The 15,666-nt window shown below is 33.5% G+C and overlaps 2 protein-coding genes across 3 annotated transcripts; one reads left to right on the forward strand and one right to left on the reverse strand.

Annotated features, from left to right (window-relative positions):
* Window positions 1–259: 259 nt before the first annotated feature.
* On the reverse strand, window positions 260–4,630 carry LOC146932688 (plant/protein). The gene is made up of 4 exons (XM_085704417.1): window positions 4,329–4,630; window positions 4,108–4,225; window positions 1,166–1,334; window positions 260–760 (listed from the first exon to the last, which is right to left on the reverse strand). The coding sequence occupies exons 1-4, from the start codon at window positions 4,557–4,559 to the stop codon at window positions 541–543; spliced, it is 738 nt and encodes a 245-aa protein (XP_085560543.1). The 5' UTR covers window positions 4,560–4,630; the 3' UTR covers window positions 260–540.
* Window positions 4,631–7,799: 3,169 nt separating this feature from the next.
* On the forward strand, window positions 7,800–15,300 carry LOC146932689 (uncharacterized). Of its 2 annotated transcripts, none has more exons than XM_085704419.1 (13): window positions 7,800–8,795; window positions 8,991–9,064; window positions 9,325–9,408; window positions 9,515–9,595; window positions 9,927–10,007; window positions 11,289–11,381; window positions 11,635–11,814; window positions 11,950–12,017; window positions 13,281–13,332; window positions 13,689–13,742; window positions 13,828–13,914; window positions 14,704–14,770; window positions 14,878–15,300. In XM_085704419.1, the coding sequence occupies exons 3-13, from the start codon at window positions 9,376–9,378 to the stop codon at window positions 14,967–14,969; spliced, it is 888 nt and encodes a 295-aa protein (XP_085560545.1). In that variant the 5' UTR covers window positions 7,800–8,795; window positions 8,991–9,064; window positions 9,325–9,375; the 3' UTR covers window positions 14,970–15,300. The 2 variants fall into 2 exon arrangements, with proteins under 2 accessions (XP_085560545.1, XP_085560544.1); XM_085704418.1 differs by having other exon boundaries at window positions 7,800–8,094.
* The last annotated feature ends 366 nt before the right edge of the window (window positions 15,301–15,666 follow it).

Consider the following 15,666-nt stretch of genomic DNA (forward strand, 5'->3'; position numbering starts at 1 on the left):
GAGAAGCTAAAGGTTACTTGAAAGATTCTTGGCAAGGTTGGCAGTATATGTGTGAACGGCTAACATAAATTATTATGTAGATGACAACTCTTGTGCTAACCGTAGCACAAAAGCCTGAGGCCATGTTAAAACTGTTACAAAAAACATAAAGATTTATCAAAGTAACCTAAAACCCTAAACAAGATGTATCTGCAGCTGCAATCTGACAAGTTTAAATCCAAAATTCACTACTCAAAATGACTTAAACAACACAGACTGATCAGAGGGAATACCGTTGCATCAATTGCATGAATGTAATGAAATGTTAAAAGTAACAAACTGACCATCGCAGCATTTCGTAATCTTGTTCGGAATTGAGATTCAAGAGTGCAACAACAAAAGTCTAACTTCAAATCACTACTATAATATTTGTAGTCATAAAGTCAGCTTTTACTTCTTTTGACATCATTGACAACAAACTTTGCTAAATTAACAACACTGTCGCAAACTTGCTGGGACATTCTTCACAGCATGAAACCTACATAGGAAACACAGATAATGCTAATCAAAGTGTTGCCTTAGCTGCATCTCTGTTTCACTTTTCCAACTCGCATGAGATGATTGGCCCCTCATCCTTTTAGATTTTTCCTTGTCTTTGATCGTTGATCCTTTCTTCTTGGCCTCTACACTTGGATCCGGCGGAGGGCGATCACCACATACAGGGCAGACCATTCCTCGTGCACTGGAGTAGGTCTTGGGAATTCCACACTGCACACACATTCTATAGAGAAAGCGAAGTGCTTAGATCAGACTACAAGTAACCAAAAAACATAAAATCTACCCACACACATGAAACAGTATGTGATGCCTCTACATGCCAATTTTGCTTTAAAGGAAAAACATATAAACTAGTATCATAAGTTAGTAAAATATTTAAACTAGTATCATAAGTTAGTAAAATATTCCTCATAATGCTGCGAGCAAGTTAGCTCAGAGAATAAGGGAAAGTTCATAGTTGTTGATTTTAAAAGCTAATACATTAACACCTCTTGGGAGATACACCTACTGCAAACTTGCATAGGAGTATTATGCACAGACTACATGCAGTATACTTGGTATTTAGATAATGAAATAAAAATAATATTTTCAGGTCCTAACTACTACCTCAGAAAGGAATAATACATACCTCAAAAGCTCTGCAGCATCTTCAGCATTGGGATTGGTTGCAGTTGGCACCCGCTTGCCTGTTTCAGATGTGCTCACGGTAGCTGGTGTTGGTGGTTGGCCTCCATTGATGTCACTTCTTACTCGCTCATGAATCCCAACTAGTTGAGCTTTTGCCTCTACTACCGCACCTGCCAGATATGCACCCACATCGACAAATATTAATGAAATGGGCACTATAACTTGCCATTGCTGCATCGGATTTAACCCAAAAAGAAATTAAGAGAAGATTCTTCATAAAAAATATTCTAACTGCCCATTAGTTAATTTTCCTTGATAAAAGTACATTTAAGAAATCAGCAGCTTAAGCATTATAAGCCAGATGCATTCTGTTCAGGAAAGGAGGACTATTTAAACTTGATGAACAGCTATGCAATTTATTTATTATGTAAGCAATTTGGCTTTTCAGTCTTTCTTTTTTGGTTGACAAAGAGCAGTTTATTAACTTATTAAAGAAAGTAACATCTGTAAAATATATCGTACATCATAGATTAAGTACAAGAAGCATCATTGAGGATTTTATGAACTTTAATCCCAATGATGTCAATGGCCAAAACTTGAGGACGTGGTCACCAATCAAATAGCATCGCATATACAAAATCTATATCTATATTTTATACAACAGAAACTGATGATGTATGACTTATGGAATGATCAGTTACTGTACCAATCAGCAAAAGTTAAATCCGTATTGGAGGAAACTTAATATTAAATATAAAATCATTTAGATGTCTTCACTTAACAGATTAAGTTTTATGATTCATGATACACATCATAACACAACTTTATTTCAGGAGCACAGAAGAAAACTATATCCACCATTCATACAAATAGGGATGTCAATTTGCATCCGTAGATGGGGAAGAAAGTCCCCGTGAGGCTAGTACGAGGACGGGATTATACGCCTGCCCCGTGGGAAACTGTCCCAGAGTAAATCACTAAAAAAATACCTTTTATGTGTATATACAAGTATTTCATAATTCATATGTTACATTTATTTGTGTACTCACACAATATGTATAAAAATTCTTTTATATGTGATGTTTACTATAATGTCTTAATATTAACTCTGTTTTCTGTTTGAATTTTAATTTTTTTACTAGCTATTTGATTAAAAATAATAGAAATTTAGTTATTTTTTCATGCTGATGGGGTGCTCAAAGGCCACAGGGACTGCGGATCTGCAAGGATGGGGATGGAGAAGAAAATCTCCCAATGGTGAGGAATGGGGCACAATTTGGGCGGTGGGGAACATTGACACCGTTACATGGCAACAGTGTTATCCCATAGCTATAGCATGGGAACCTCATTATTAGCGTACACAAAAGTTCTAGCAAATTATTAGCGAGAAAAAAAATATTAGAGCACTTGCACAATATGAAAAGTCGATAAACTATAAATAAGTCACTAATAATAGAGCAAATCAAATTATTTAGAAACATCATAGCAACCATTGAGTTTTAAAATCTTCAATCATGGATCATCAATAGAAAGATAATGAGGAGCCAAAGACCATTTGCATAATCACTACTGTGTGCTTCAGATGGACATTGAAGAATTATTGAGTTTGTGAACATTTTTCATCAAAGAGCATTATATCTTAGGCAATTCATTTATTTCACATCCACAATCCTTGATTAAATTCCAAGCTTCTTCCCCTAAAATTGGAGGCAACTCATAGTTATGGCGTTCTTCATTATGTCATTTCCTTCTTTTAGTGCCTCTGCAACCACATGCATTGACTCTTTAAGTTCAATCATTTCAGTGTCGGTCTCTTTGTTCTTGACCACTTCGGATTTTTCCTTTTTGTCTCTTTAAGTTCAATTATTCCAATGTCGATCTCCTTGTCTCTTTGCATTTAGGTGACAAATTACCTTTGTTTTCTTGTCTCTTTTAAAGTCTCATAACCATCTCCATCAGGTAACTCGTTCAGACTTTAAAAGAGACAAGAAAACGAAGGCAATCTGTCACCGAAGAAGACTTCATTGAACCTCTTCAAGATATTGATAACAGTGTTGCTTGGAATGAGGTGAATTTGATGCTTATGTTAATGGTAATGACATAAACTATGATTTTTTCTGAACCCAAAATGCAATCACTAGATCCTTCGCCAATAGTAGGTTGTGGCAAAAGGAAGAAATCCAAAGTGGTTAAGAACAAAGAGACCAACAATCAAGCTTAAAGAGACAATGCATGTGGTTGCAGAGGCACTAAGAGAAGGAAATGACATAATGAGAGAATGTCATAACTTTGAGTTGCCTCCAATTTTAGGGGAACAAACTTGGAATTTAATCAAGGATTGTGCATGTGAAGTAAATGAATTGCCTAAGATCTATTGCTCTTTGATAGAAAGATGTTAACAAATTCGGAATAATTTTTTAGCGTCCAACTGAAGCAACATGCAAAGCAGTGATTATGCTATGCAAATAATATTTGTATTGATGATGCGTTTGATTGAAGATTTAAAACTTAGCGGTTGATATGATGTTTCTAAGTATCTTGTTTATTGTTTAATTACTTATCATCTGGAATTTATAGACTTTTCCCATTGCACTAGACAGTTTTGAAAGTGCTCTAATATTGGATATTTTGTGTTTATGGACTTTTCATGTTTAATTGTTTATAGAGCATTCATGTTTGATATATGTAGTTTAATTATAAAGAGAGTGAGTAGTTTTAAAATCATAAGACTATTGTAAGGATAACAAAGTAAATGTTTGATATATGTAGTTTAATTATAAAGAGAGTGAGTAGTTTTAAAATCATAAGACTATTGTAAGGATAACAAAGTAAAATAGTTTTTAAAATGATCACTTTCGTTCAACCAAACAGACCCTAACATACTCAGAAGCACAAGAACATAGCTGAGATCAAATAAATAAATAAATAAATAGAATGGAATACCAGTGGGTAAATCCCTCTTCTCCTTGCGATGATGCCGCCTTGAACCTCGTTGATGATCATTTTGTGGTGGATTGAATTCTCCAGCGCTATGGTTGAGGAATTGAGGTGGTCCTGGAATCTCAATTAAGAAAAACATAACAAGAGGTTCAATAACTAGGAGGAGCAAGATTTATAAAACTTGAATTTATTTATTAAGGTTTATGAAATTAGAAGGAAATTACTTCGGAGAAAGCGTCGAATGCAGAAGGAAGACCGGAAGCGGAAGGAGGTGGGGGATGGTGGTCGAAGATGGATCTATCCCCCAAAGATGGATGTGATGCGGCGGAGGGTTCGGCGGAGTTGTAGTCCGTGTCGTCTTGGTCGTCGAAGTCGGAATCGTGGATGTGAGGTTGATCTTCTTCTTCTTCTTCTTCTTCACCGGAAGAATAGCCTTGAATAAGTGATAAGCTCATTGTGAATGTGAGTGATTGAATTGAACCCTACTGAGTATAGTACAGAACCACTTCGCAGTTCGTTCGGTCACAAACTAACTAAATTTATTTGTGCTCATTTTTTTCTTTCATTTTTACTCTTAATTTAAATTAATTTATACTCCCTCCGTTTCAAAATGAGTGTCGCTTTAGCCAAAAAAAATTGTTTCAAAATGAGTGTCGCTTTTAGTTTCCAATGCAATAATAACTTTTTCTTTTCAATTGTACCCTCCAATTAATACTCTGCACACTACTTCCAAAGTATTACTTTTAAAACTAACCAATAGTTAATAAGGATAATTTGGTAAAATAACCATTCTCTTTCTCTTAATCATTGCATTTCTTAATATGTGTGCAAACACCTAAAACGACACTCATTTTGAAACGGAGGGAGTATTATATTTAATATTTTTCCTTTTTATAATATTTTTTGAATTATTAACTACGAAATTAGTTGTTCCGTGAACTTAACTCAGTTGACAAAGACAATGAATAATATATACAAGGTCCGGGGTTCAAACCCCAGACGCCAAAAAAAAAACTAAGAAAAAATATTTAAATCTAGTTACAATAGGACAATATATTAGACATTGTCAAAAGATCTTATTCTAATTTTATTTATAAAAAATACTTGATCGTAATATATGTTAAGATTGATATTTTTCTAGACATAAATATAAATAAAAGAGATAGTATCACTATCTTGGTTAATATTTTGGTTTCTTGCCAAAAAAAAAAGAAGATAGTATCACAATCATAAAAAAGCTATGAAGCCCGGATACAAGATACGATACGGATACGATACGGTACGGTACTGATACGTCGATACGGAAAAATTTCAAAAATCAAGATACGATACGGCCGGGATACGTTAATAAAAAAATTATATAATTAAACGTACAGTATAATTATAACAATTTTTTTTAATATGCAAATATATTAACAAACACAAGAAACCAGTCATAGGCCCGTAACATATCAACATAAATATAAGTAATATTGACGATTAATAGAGTGATGATTAGTCAATTGCATATACAATATTATCCCAAAAAGAGCACTATCAATGCTATAATATATTTAAAAGGAACATTGTTAGTGCTATAGTAATATAATGTTTTTTCTTACTTTTTAAAGAAAAAAACATAAATCAAAATAATATATAAAAATAAAATTTATATTATCTGATACTCTTCCGATACGTATCGGGAAGTATCGGATAATTATTTTTTAAAAAATTAAAATTTAATGATCTGATACTCTTCTAGAGGTACGTCACCCATTTTGATGTATCTGGGCTTCATAGTAGAAAAGTTAATTAATATTTGCAGCCGCCGCTCAACTCGCTTCTCCTCATTTTTCTTCTTCATTCGCTCAGCAGGGGTGATATAGTGCTAGACATGGTAGATAACAATTCAAAAACTCATCTTTAGAGGACAACAATGAGTGATCAACAAAGCATACATTAAGATATGTCCTTCAGCTATGTAAGATGTCTATTAAGAAGATATTCCATACAAATTACAAACATAGAAGGAGATATAAGGTCTCCCTGTCTAAGTCTACGTCGTATCCTACTTGAAACATATTGCATTTTATTTGTTAAAACATTAGATACAATATGATAAATCAATTAGTAATAAGCTATGAGTCTAAAGTTCGTATGAGACTAACATTTGGTACCTTAGGAGTCAAATTCACATAAGTATTGCTGATAAGTTTAAGCATAAATCCATATATCTAAAGAACTCACAGACAACAATAATGACAACATCCCTTACAATAGTCCAAGTACTTTTGAAAAAATAGACATTATATTCATCAATACTTGCAGCTTTGAACAGAGTAATTCTTATTTGTGTTGAGCTAACATAAGTGATATTCACACATATATTTAGTCTTTTTAAGTGCGACGTTTACATGTTAACTCCACCTAATACAAATTCAACTAAATTGTTGACTTTGATATTTTCAACATTACAAATCTGGATTCAATTTGTATTTTGAACATTTTAATTTAAGATAAATGATATTTGTACAACCACTTTTTGACAATTTTTTAAACAACCCTCTCTCTCATACTCATATGTGTTTTTTATTCTCTCTCTTCTTCTTTCTCTCTCCATTGTTTTTGTCCAATCACAAGAGGAGAAAATTGGTTGTCATCAAAGTTGTCTAATTTTAGTTGTACAAATATCACTCCTCTTAATTTAATCATATTTGGCAGCAAGTTCGGTTTTGATTGACGTTTCTCGTGCAAATCATCATCAAAGTATAAAGGCACACTTTGTCCAGTTCACTAATTCCTTAGGTGGTCTAAGGGAGCGTCAATCTTTTTTACAGTTATTACGGTTTCTTTGTATTTGGCTAGTATGGAATAAACGAAATAACAAATTATTTAATGAGTTTTGGTAGAAGACACATTTTATGAAGGTGTCTTTTAGCAAAGTTATAACTAAAAAGTAGAAATCACACCTTGAGGTGTGGATTGCTAAAAGACACCTTCATGGGTGGCTTCAAGCAAAACCCTTATTTAATAATTCTCATAGCTCCACTATGGAACTTATGGAGAAGGATAAATTTCATTCCTACGGGTGGCTGAGGGCTAATAATGCCACTTTTGTTTATGGTTGTCAGCAGTGGTGGTCGAACTCGTTGACTTATTTGGGTATCGGCTAACTGCTTGTTTTTGTTGTATTTTAACAGCTACTATCTTTGAGAGTCCTCTTTGACACGCCTTTTGCTAAGGAGGTGTCTCTGTTTGTGTGAATATATATTCCTTTTTTTTAAAAAAATTTTTGTTTCAAATGTGTTCGATGTATTCTACCATTTTGAATGGCGGAATATTTTTTTAACAAAATAAATAGAAAAGATGTACAACCCGGTTAATTACCTCCATGAGCATGAGGTAAAAAAAGAAGTTAACTCCATCACCATCAATTTCTTTTGAGGGGAATCCATCACCATCAGTTAATAAGCTATTTATGGTTGTGGAACATAATCATTGAATATCCACTTCAAGATATTTAGGCGTAATCCATTCAATTTGATTAAATTTGAGATTTTATTTACCTAAATTAACAATAACCAATTTTACCAATCAAACTAAATAACTTATAGTAATTTTTTTCTCATGAAAAAAGAAAAAAGGTGTTAGACTTAGACGGCATGTTTGACTAATTTGACCTTTGAATAAAAGAGTCATTAAATTTCATTTGATTTGATTCCATTCAGTCTTTCTTCATTCTTCAACCAATCCATCAATTTCCTCAACAAACTACGCTATTCACCGGCCACCGTCGCTGACGGAGCGCCGTTATCGCCTTTATCATATTCCTCACAATTCGGTGCTTGTGAAGCTTTTGGTAAACAACCATGGATAAAGTCTTCAACAAGCTCCGCAATTTGGATGCATACCCAAAAGTTAATGAAGATTTTTATAACCGCACTCTCGCCGGAGGTGTCGTCACCGTCGTCTCCGCCGCCGTCATGCTTTTCCTCTTTATTTCCGAGCTAAGTATGATATGACCCTTCTTTCATCCTTTTTATTTTTTTTTTAAATATTAGAACTTTGAATGATTTTTTTGTAACATGGTTGGTAAAGTTTGGAAATTTAGAAAGGGTAGCTTGGATTTCATGGGTTTTGATTTCTGGGTCGTAGAGATAATCGTTTCAATTTGTGTATATTTAGGATGGGATCATTATTGCTGTGGCTATGGTTATCATTTAAGATCACTTTAGGGGGTTTTGGTTTCAATTTGCAATTTTGTTGTGTATTTAGCTGAATTTGAAGTGATTTGGGTTTTCAATGAAGCTTCTTCTTTCTTCCTCTCTATTTCAATCATGTTAGAAAATTGACGCTCTTTGGTGTTACCATGTTTATAAGAAATTAATGATTCAATGTGCCAACTGCAAGGCAATGAGAGTTTTGATTCAATGTTTTATGATGTAATTCATGGATAGTTAAGGGATTTCATCAAGGATAGGTTTGTTTGTTGTGTCTTCAATTGTGTGCATTGATTCACCTTGCAAATGTTATTTAACTTGTGATTAATGTTATGCATGTTTGGATTGGCGGTGAGATGTCGGAAAGTCACCCCAGTTTTGGCAAATGCTACACTTTGTAGGTTCAACAATATCAAAGTGTCACCGTGATATTGAGAAACTCAACCGTCAATCCAAGCATGATCACAAGTTAAATAATTATTGGCGCAAGGGGTATATCAAACTCAATCAGTGCTGCTATAATTTAGTGCTACTGCTACCCTTTTACCCACTTGAGCGTATTTTTCTGCAATTTTCTTATTCATAGGATGGGATCATTATTGCTGTGGCTTTGGTCCAGATCCCGCGAGAGTGATCTTAAATGAAACACAAACTTCAATAACTTTATCGGTTTTATTTTGATTGCAGGATTGTATCTCTACACTGTTACAGAGAGTAAGCTTTTGGTGGATACTTCGAGGGGAGAAACCTTAAACATCAATGTAATCGTCATTGTTATATTTTTACTGCAACGTTAATAGTTTTGCTAAGCTCGTTATATTTCAAGTCTAATCTATGGTCTGGGTCATGATTCATGGGTTATACAATATTATTTTCCCATAAATTTATTAGTTTGGTGATTTATTGTTGAGCCAAACTGTGTAAGATCCATTATCTCAAAGTTTTTTCCTTCTAAACAATTCCGTAATTGTTCATCTAACTTCATATATATGCTTTCGTCTTTCCCTCCTTTGAAATGCAGTTTGATGTCACTTTTCCTGCTGTTCGATGTTCAATACTCAGTTTAGACACAATGGATATTAGTGGAGAGCGGCATCATGATATAGTATGTATTCCTCAGATTTCATTGTATCAATTAAAATTGCATGTACATACTTTTAGGCTCATTGCTGATTTTGCTTTGTATCAATTAACTCTGTTTCTATTTGCAGCTGCATAATATAATGAAACAAAGAATTGATGCTAATGGCAAAGTGATAGAAGCTAGAAAGGAAGGAATTGGCGCACCAAAGGTTAGTTTAAATACTCAGACAACCTTTTACAATGCACCAGTTGCTTGCTTTGGATCTGATGGAGGAATTGAAATCCATTTTTCCTATTTTTTTACCATGTTTGTACTACTCTTTTTTGCCATAATTAGGTTTTCTAATACCGGGCCTAGCCCAGCCTTACAAAATTGGCTTGTAAGGTAGGGCTGCCACTCTTTATAAACTCTCTAGTCAGGCCTTATCTTTAACCTATATGGGACTTGGTTTTTCCAATAGCCATCCAAAAGACCAAAGGTCTATATTCATTTATACAAAATTTACTTTTCTGATTTCCTGTATATTTTCCCTATTGCAGATTGAAAGGCCCTTACAGAAACATGGTGGCAGGCTTGAACATGATGAAAAATATTGTGGTTCTTGTTTTGGTGCAGAAGAGGTACATTTGATCGTGTTTATTATGTTTAAATTTGGTCTAGTTTTTTTAGAATTTTGTAACCACAGTAAGTGTTGAGTATTGCTTAGAATTGCAAGGTGCGCAGTGACAAAATTTGGTAAGAAATTCTTAGTCAAAGGCAAAAAGTTCCCTTGAGACGCCAGGGTTTTTTTATTGACATGTGGCAAGCGATGCCAAAGAGCTCATGCCTCATTGAAGAAAGATGTTAAAAAACAATAAAAATAAATAACTGTTATTATTAAAAAGAGAATGTGTGTTAATCGATTCTGGAGTTTGGACATATGAAACATAAAACCTCTCCAAATTCTTTCACCTATGGAATTCTTTCATGAGTTATTTTATCTTCATATATTGTTTGTTTGTTTGTTTGTTTTCTTAACGAGAAATAAGTGTATTAATTTGGATTTATGAGTACCATTATTACCACTCACGAATAATGGAGTTATTCAACTAATTTGGATATATTGTTTTTTTTTCTTTACTATTATCCATATTCCTTCTCCGTGGGCAGTTTTTAGGCCATGGCCTAGTTTCTTTGCACACTACTGTCTACTTTTCATCCGTGGTTACAATTTTAAACCCTGGTTTTCTTTTGCAAAAGATGTTGACATCAACGGGAATGCAATTTATGACTTTTTTATCTAATTATTTGACATTAAATATGCTTTGTATATCCTTGATTTTCCTGCCGTTGATATATTCATTTTCAGTTGTATGTCTTATTTTCTTTTTGAAGAGCAAATAGATTATAGCAAGAACGGTATACAAGAGGTACTACAACCCAATACAACCAAAGAAAATATTCCCGTGTTTGGTTTGTTGAAAAATAGAAAGATAAAATACTTCTTTAAGCCTCTTAAACACTGAAATTATCTTCATTGCTACAATGGTAATAACAATGATAAATCATAATAAGACCGATCTTGTTAAATGTGCATATATTGTAGACAAAGTTAGGCTGATGCAAATGTCCATGGAGTTACATGGTTGGAATACTGATGCTAGAAAGTTTGGTTTAACTAACATAGTTGCATTTGTCTTGTGTGATTTGAGAATCTATGGTTACTGAATTTTATGAGTAGCTATTATTATGCTGAAGTTTAATTTGATTTTTATCGTTGATGCTTTCGTTTTCACTGTGCAATCTGCATCGTAAATTGTATTATTTTCTGTGTATTTTGTACACTTTCAATTCAGTGGAACTTATACTCTCCAATTGTTTTATAATTTCTTTTATGTCAATGCTCACTCTCTCTCATGCAGTCAGACGACCACTGTTGTAATAATTGTGAAGAAGTTCGTGAGGCATATAGGAAGAAGGGATGGGCACTGACAAATATGGATTTGATCGATCAGGTTGGCTCCATACTAGCTTTGCTTCATTGATTTTTTTTCTCTGTTTTCTGTTTTGTTCAATTGTTAAGTTTCTTTTACATCTTAATTATTGAATTCATTCCTTTCACCAAATAATTTTAAACTCCTATCAGTATAAATGACTCATTTATTTATCAATATGTATGCGGTTTGTAAACTCTCAAAATCATCATCCAGTTTTAGAGCTTGGCAACCTAACATTCTTAGCTTACCAACGATTTGGTTTTGCTTTTAGTGTCAAAGAGAGGGTTTTGTGCAAAAGGTAAAGGATGAAGAAGGTGAAGGATGCAATATTCATGGATCTCTTGAAGTGAATAAAGTGGCAGGAAATTTTCATTTTGCGACTGGCCAAAGCTTTCTTCAGTCAGCTATCTTTCTGGCTGATCTACTTGCTTTGCAGGATAATCATTATAATGTAAGAATGAACAACAGGATTTCTAACATCTCTTATTTTATTTATGTATAATGTGAAATTTTTTAAAAAATTACAATATTTTCCCCTTTGCTTGTAATCACATAATTGATTGTCAACGCTTGGTGTATGATGCAGATAAGCCATCAGATCAACAAATTAAGTTTTGGTCACCATTACCCTGGATTGGTTAATCCTCTTGATGGGTAATTTTCTTTTTTCTTCCTAAGGTGCCTTTATTGTTTATGGTTACGAGATTCATAAATTTGGATCTCACAGCACATAATGCATTTCTAAAGTACTTACCCTTTATCAGTAAAACTTAAATAAACAAATTCCCTTATATTTAAGGAAAACCACTATAACTATTAACATATTTGATAACTTAGCCATTCCTTGGTGGATGGTGTGTGGTCAAATGCCATTCTTTAACCTTATTTAGACTTATCTGTTGAGAAATGATTCAAATGAATACTTTGGTGTAGCTGAACCTTCATTCAAATGGTTGGGCTCCAAAACTAACCTTTAACTCAGCTACAAAACTTGAATTGTTCTTCCCTACCCATTCTCTCTTATATTCTTGAACATAAAGCTAATTGACTCATCTACCATGCTGAATGTGAATGCTAGGCGAGAAATATTGCATTCTGGTTTAGAAGACTTCTTACAGTGTATTGCAAAATTTATATAGAAAGGGAAGACAGGGTTAATTTCATTACGGAGTTCTGCTTTCTGAGATTTTGTATGCCGCTAGTTGGCGGTTGCATGCACAGATGGGTTATTGATATTTTGTCGGAAGTGTTTTTTGTTTTTTTTTTTTTGGATAAAATCAATGAGAAGGGCAAACTGGGCCAATGAACAGGGCTAATACTTGTCTCAAAATTGAAAAAAAGTAGTTAGTAGAGGATCGTGTTGAGCGTGTTCTCCTGATCCCCAGTGAACGTTGGTATGGTTTTGAGGAGTCAGGGACTTCGAAGGCAAAGCCTGCCCCATTGCATGCCTAGCCATTAGATTTGGCCTATAGGCTTGTAATGTGAGGGTCACCTATACTTTATAAGCTCTAGGCCTTATATTTAGCTAACGTTGAACTTGGGTTTTTCTCAACATACCCCTAGCGCCTAACACTATTGAGTTTGGTACGTGAGTAATACAGTGGCTCATTTTAGCAGATCTAGGATAGATTCTCATACTATCTAAGGTTTTTGGGCCTAGCTCGACTCCACTAAGCTGACTTGTGAGTTGATGATTGTCTAGGCTTTATAAGCTCTATCAGGCCTTAAATCTAGCCAATGTGAAACTTGTGTTTTTCTCAATAAACTTTATGACTGCAATCATTGCGGTGAGACTTTTGCAGAAATAGGAAACTGTTAATAATTACATGTATTTTGACTGTGAGTGCAAAGTTATTTTGTCTTGTATTTTGTCCCTACCATTTGAAGTCTTTCTTCTCTTCTCCTAATGCTTTGCAGGATAAAATGGGTCCAAGGAAATGATCATGGCATGTACCAATATTTCATAAAGGTTTGTACTTGGTAGTATCAGAAAATATTTTCCTCATTGAAATTTGTTCGCCTGCTATTATCATTACCCAATTGCTTGATAATGATATTAAATACATATGACATATTTAGCTTTTATATGACATTGTGAAATTTTGCTTGATGATTTTGATACTGATCTTAGCTAAGACATAAACTATTATTCTCTGGAAAATATAAACAATATCGTTTTTATTATTTCATGACCCTTTTCCCACTGGTAGATGCACTTATGATAACATGTTACATTACATGGTATTGCACTGTTATCTTTTCTTTACTTTTTTGGCAATATTACTGGGTTAACATTCATTTGCATTTTCTGTATACACTTTGTAGGTGGTACCTACAGTATACACGGACATTAGAGGTCGTGTTATATATTCAAATCAGGTATTGTTAAATGTCAGAAACATTCATTTCATGTTGTTCATTCATTGTATAATATCTAAGTAACATTGTAAATGTTATTCCACAGTATTCCGTGACCGAGCATTTCAAGAGTTCAGAACTGGGTGCTGCAGTTCCGGGAGTTTTCTTCTTCTATGACATATCTCCAATAAAGGTAAGAGTACTTTTTTTTTTTTGCATCTAAACTGAATAAAAAGGCTGTGAAGTGTTTTCCTTCTTCCCTTGATAACGCTTAGTATGTGTTTTTACATGTCAGATTGTTACAGCCAGGCACAACATTAATGGTCTTAGTCTTTCCATAAGATATTACCTTCTCAGTATTTCCTTGGCTAGGGAATTGTTGTTGATTGCCACATTTTGTGAACATAATTTGCATGATTGGTTGATTCTCTGCTTTTCTTGCCTGATTTTGCGGTCACGAACTCCTGCATGTTAAATTATTTCATTTCATTCATCCTATGACATTTGGGCTCTGTTTGCATTTTGTATGTTTTTCTAATTTAAAAATTGTTATTAGAGATGGGGGATAGGAAAGGAAAATTCAATCAAGGACAATAACATGATTCTATGCAGTCAATAATATGTTACATTGGTTCCCTTCACGTCCACCTTGAAGTTTGTTTTATACCTTAATTATAACTGCCATGACTATACACTTTGGATGGAATTTTCATATTTTTTTCTTATCTCTATTATTGAACAAAGTAAATCTTGAGAAATATTCTAATCAAATTCAAAATCAATGCTTGCATCAAATCTTAATAAGTTTTAACTTTAGAGCTTAAATTTTGTATTTTTGATTTAATTTGTAGAAAAAGAGGACTTTTGTTATTTGATCACTTGATAAATAATCAATACTTATGCATATTGTTCTTCACTTTGTAGAAAAAGTAGACTTTTCTTATTTGATTTACTTGATAAACCAATGTGTTTAATGTTGCAGGTCAACTTTAAAGAGGAACATATTCCATTTTTACATTTCTTGACCAATATTTGTGCAATCATTGGAGGTAAATCATACACTTGTACTATTGTACATTCATTTCTATACATTTGGGACATCAATTTTTTTGCCTCATGCAACTGATTAAAAACGGATTTCAATTTCTCTGCATAGGTATATTCACAATTGCGGGAATTGTGGATTCATCAATATATTATGGTCAGAAAACAATCAAGAAGAAGATGGAGATTGGAAAATATAGATGATGGGGTCAGGTCACACTATCCTTCCTACATCGGTGCTCTAATGTCCAAGTTGAATCTGCTCATGACTTGTACTTGGTTGGTCAGTGCATACGCGTTTCATATAACACCATGATTAAGACGAGCTGTAGATTCAGTTGATTAATGAATTGTATTTTTTGGATCTTGAAGATGTAGAGCTCTAGCCATTTTCATGTATTTTGAAGAATTTGAAGCTGTTAAGTTAAAATCTAAATATTTTGGTTTCTTTCCTATCTTGTTTATTAAATTTTCAAAGTTAACAGAGTGTAAGTTATTATTAATTAAATTTTCAAAGTTAATAGAGTTTTATCAATATTTGTTTATTTACATAAGCATCCATGTCGAGTTTGTTTGAAGATGTAGAGCTCTAGCCATTTTCATGTATTTTCATGTATATTTGTTTATCTAAGAATTTGAAGACAAATGTTCAGGTGGCATTTAGCATACACACAACACAAATTTGTGCACATGTACAAAGTTGCTTTTTCAATGCACAAGTTTTTTGTACACCATTGGATCAATGAGGAGTGCTGATTTTATCATGGTCTAGTTGTACTATATTTTTTTCATTCTTTTTCATGTTGTCTTCAACCATCATGAGTAATATTTTTTCATATCTTAGAATTTTACATTCATACACCACTGATAAAATCCCAACATGACATTTACATGTTATTCA

Source organism: Medicago sativa, chromosome 4 (assembly GCF_051527215.1).
Source record: "Medicago sativa cultivar Bolivia chromosome 4, Bolivia_mono, whole genome shotgun sequence".
Taxonomy (NCBI): Eukaryota; Viridiplantae; Streptophyta; class Magnoliopsida; order Fabales; family Fabaceae; genus Medicago; species Medicago sativa.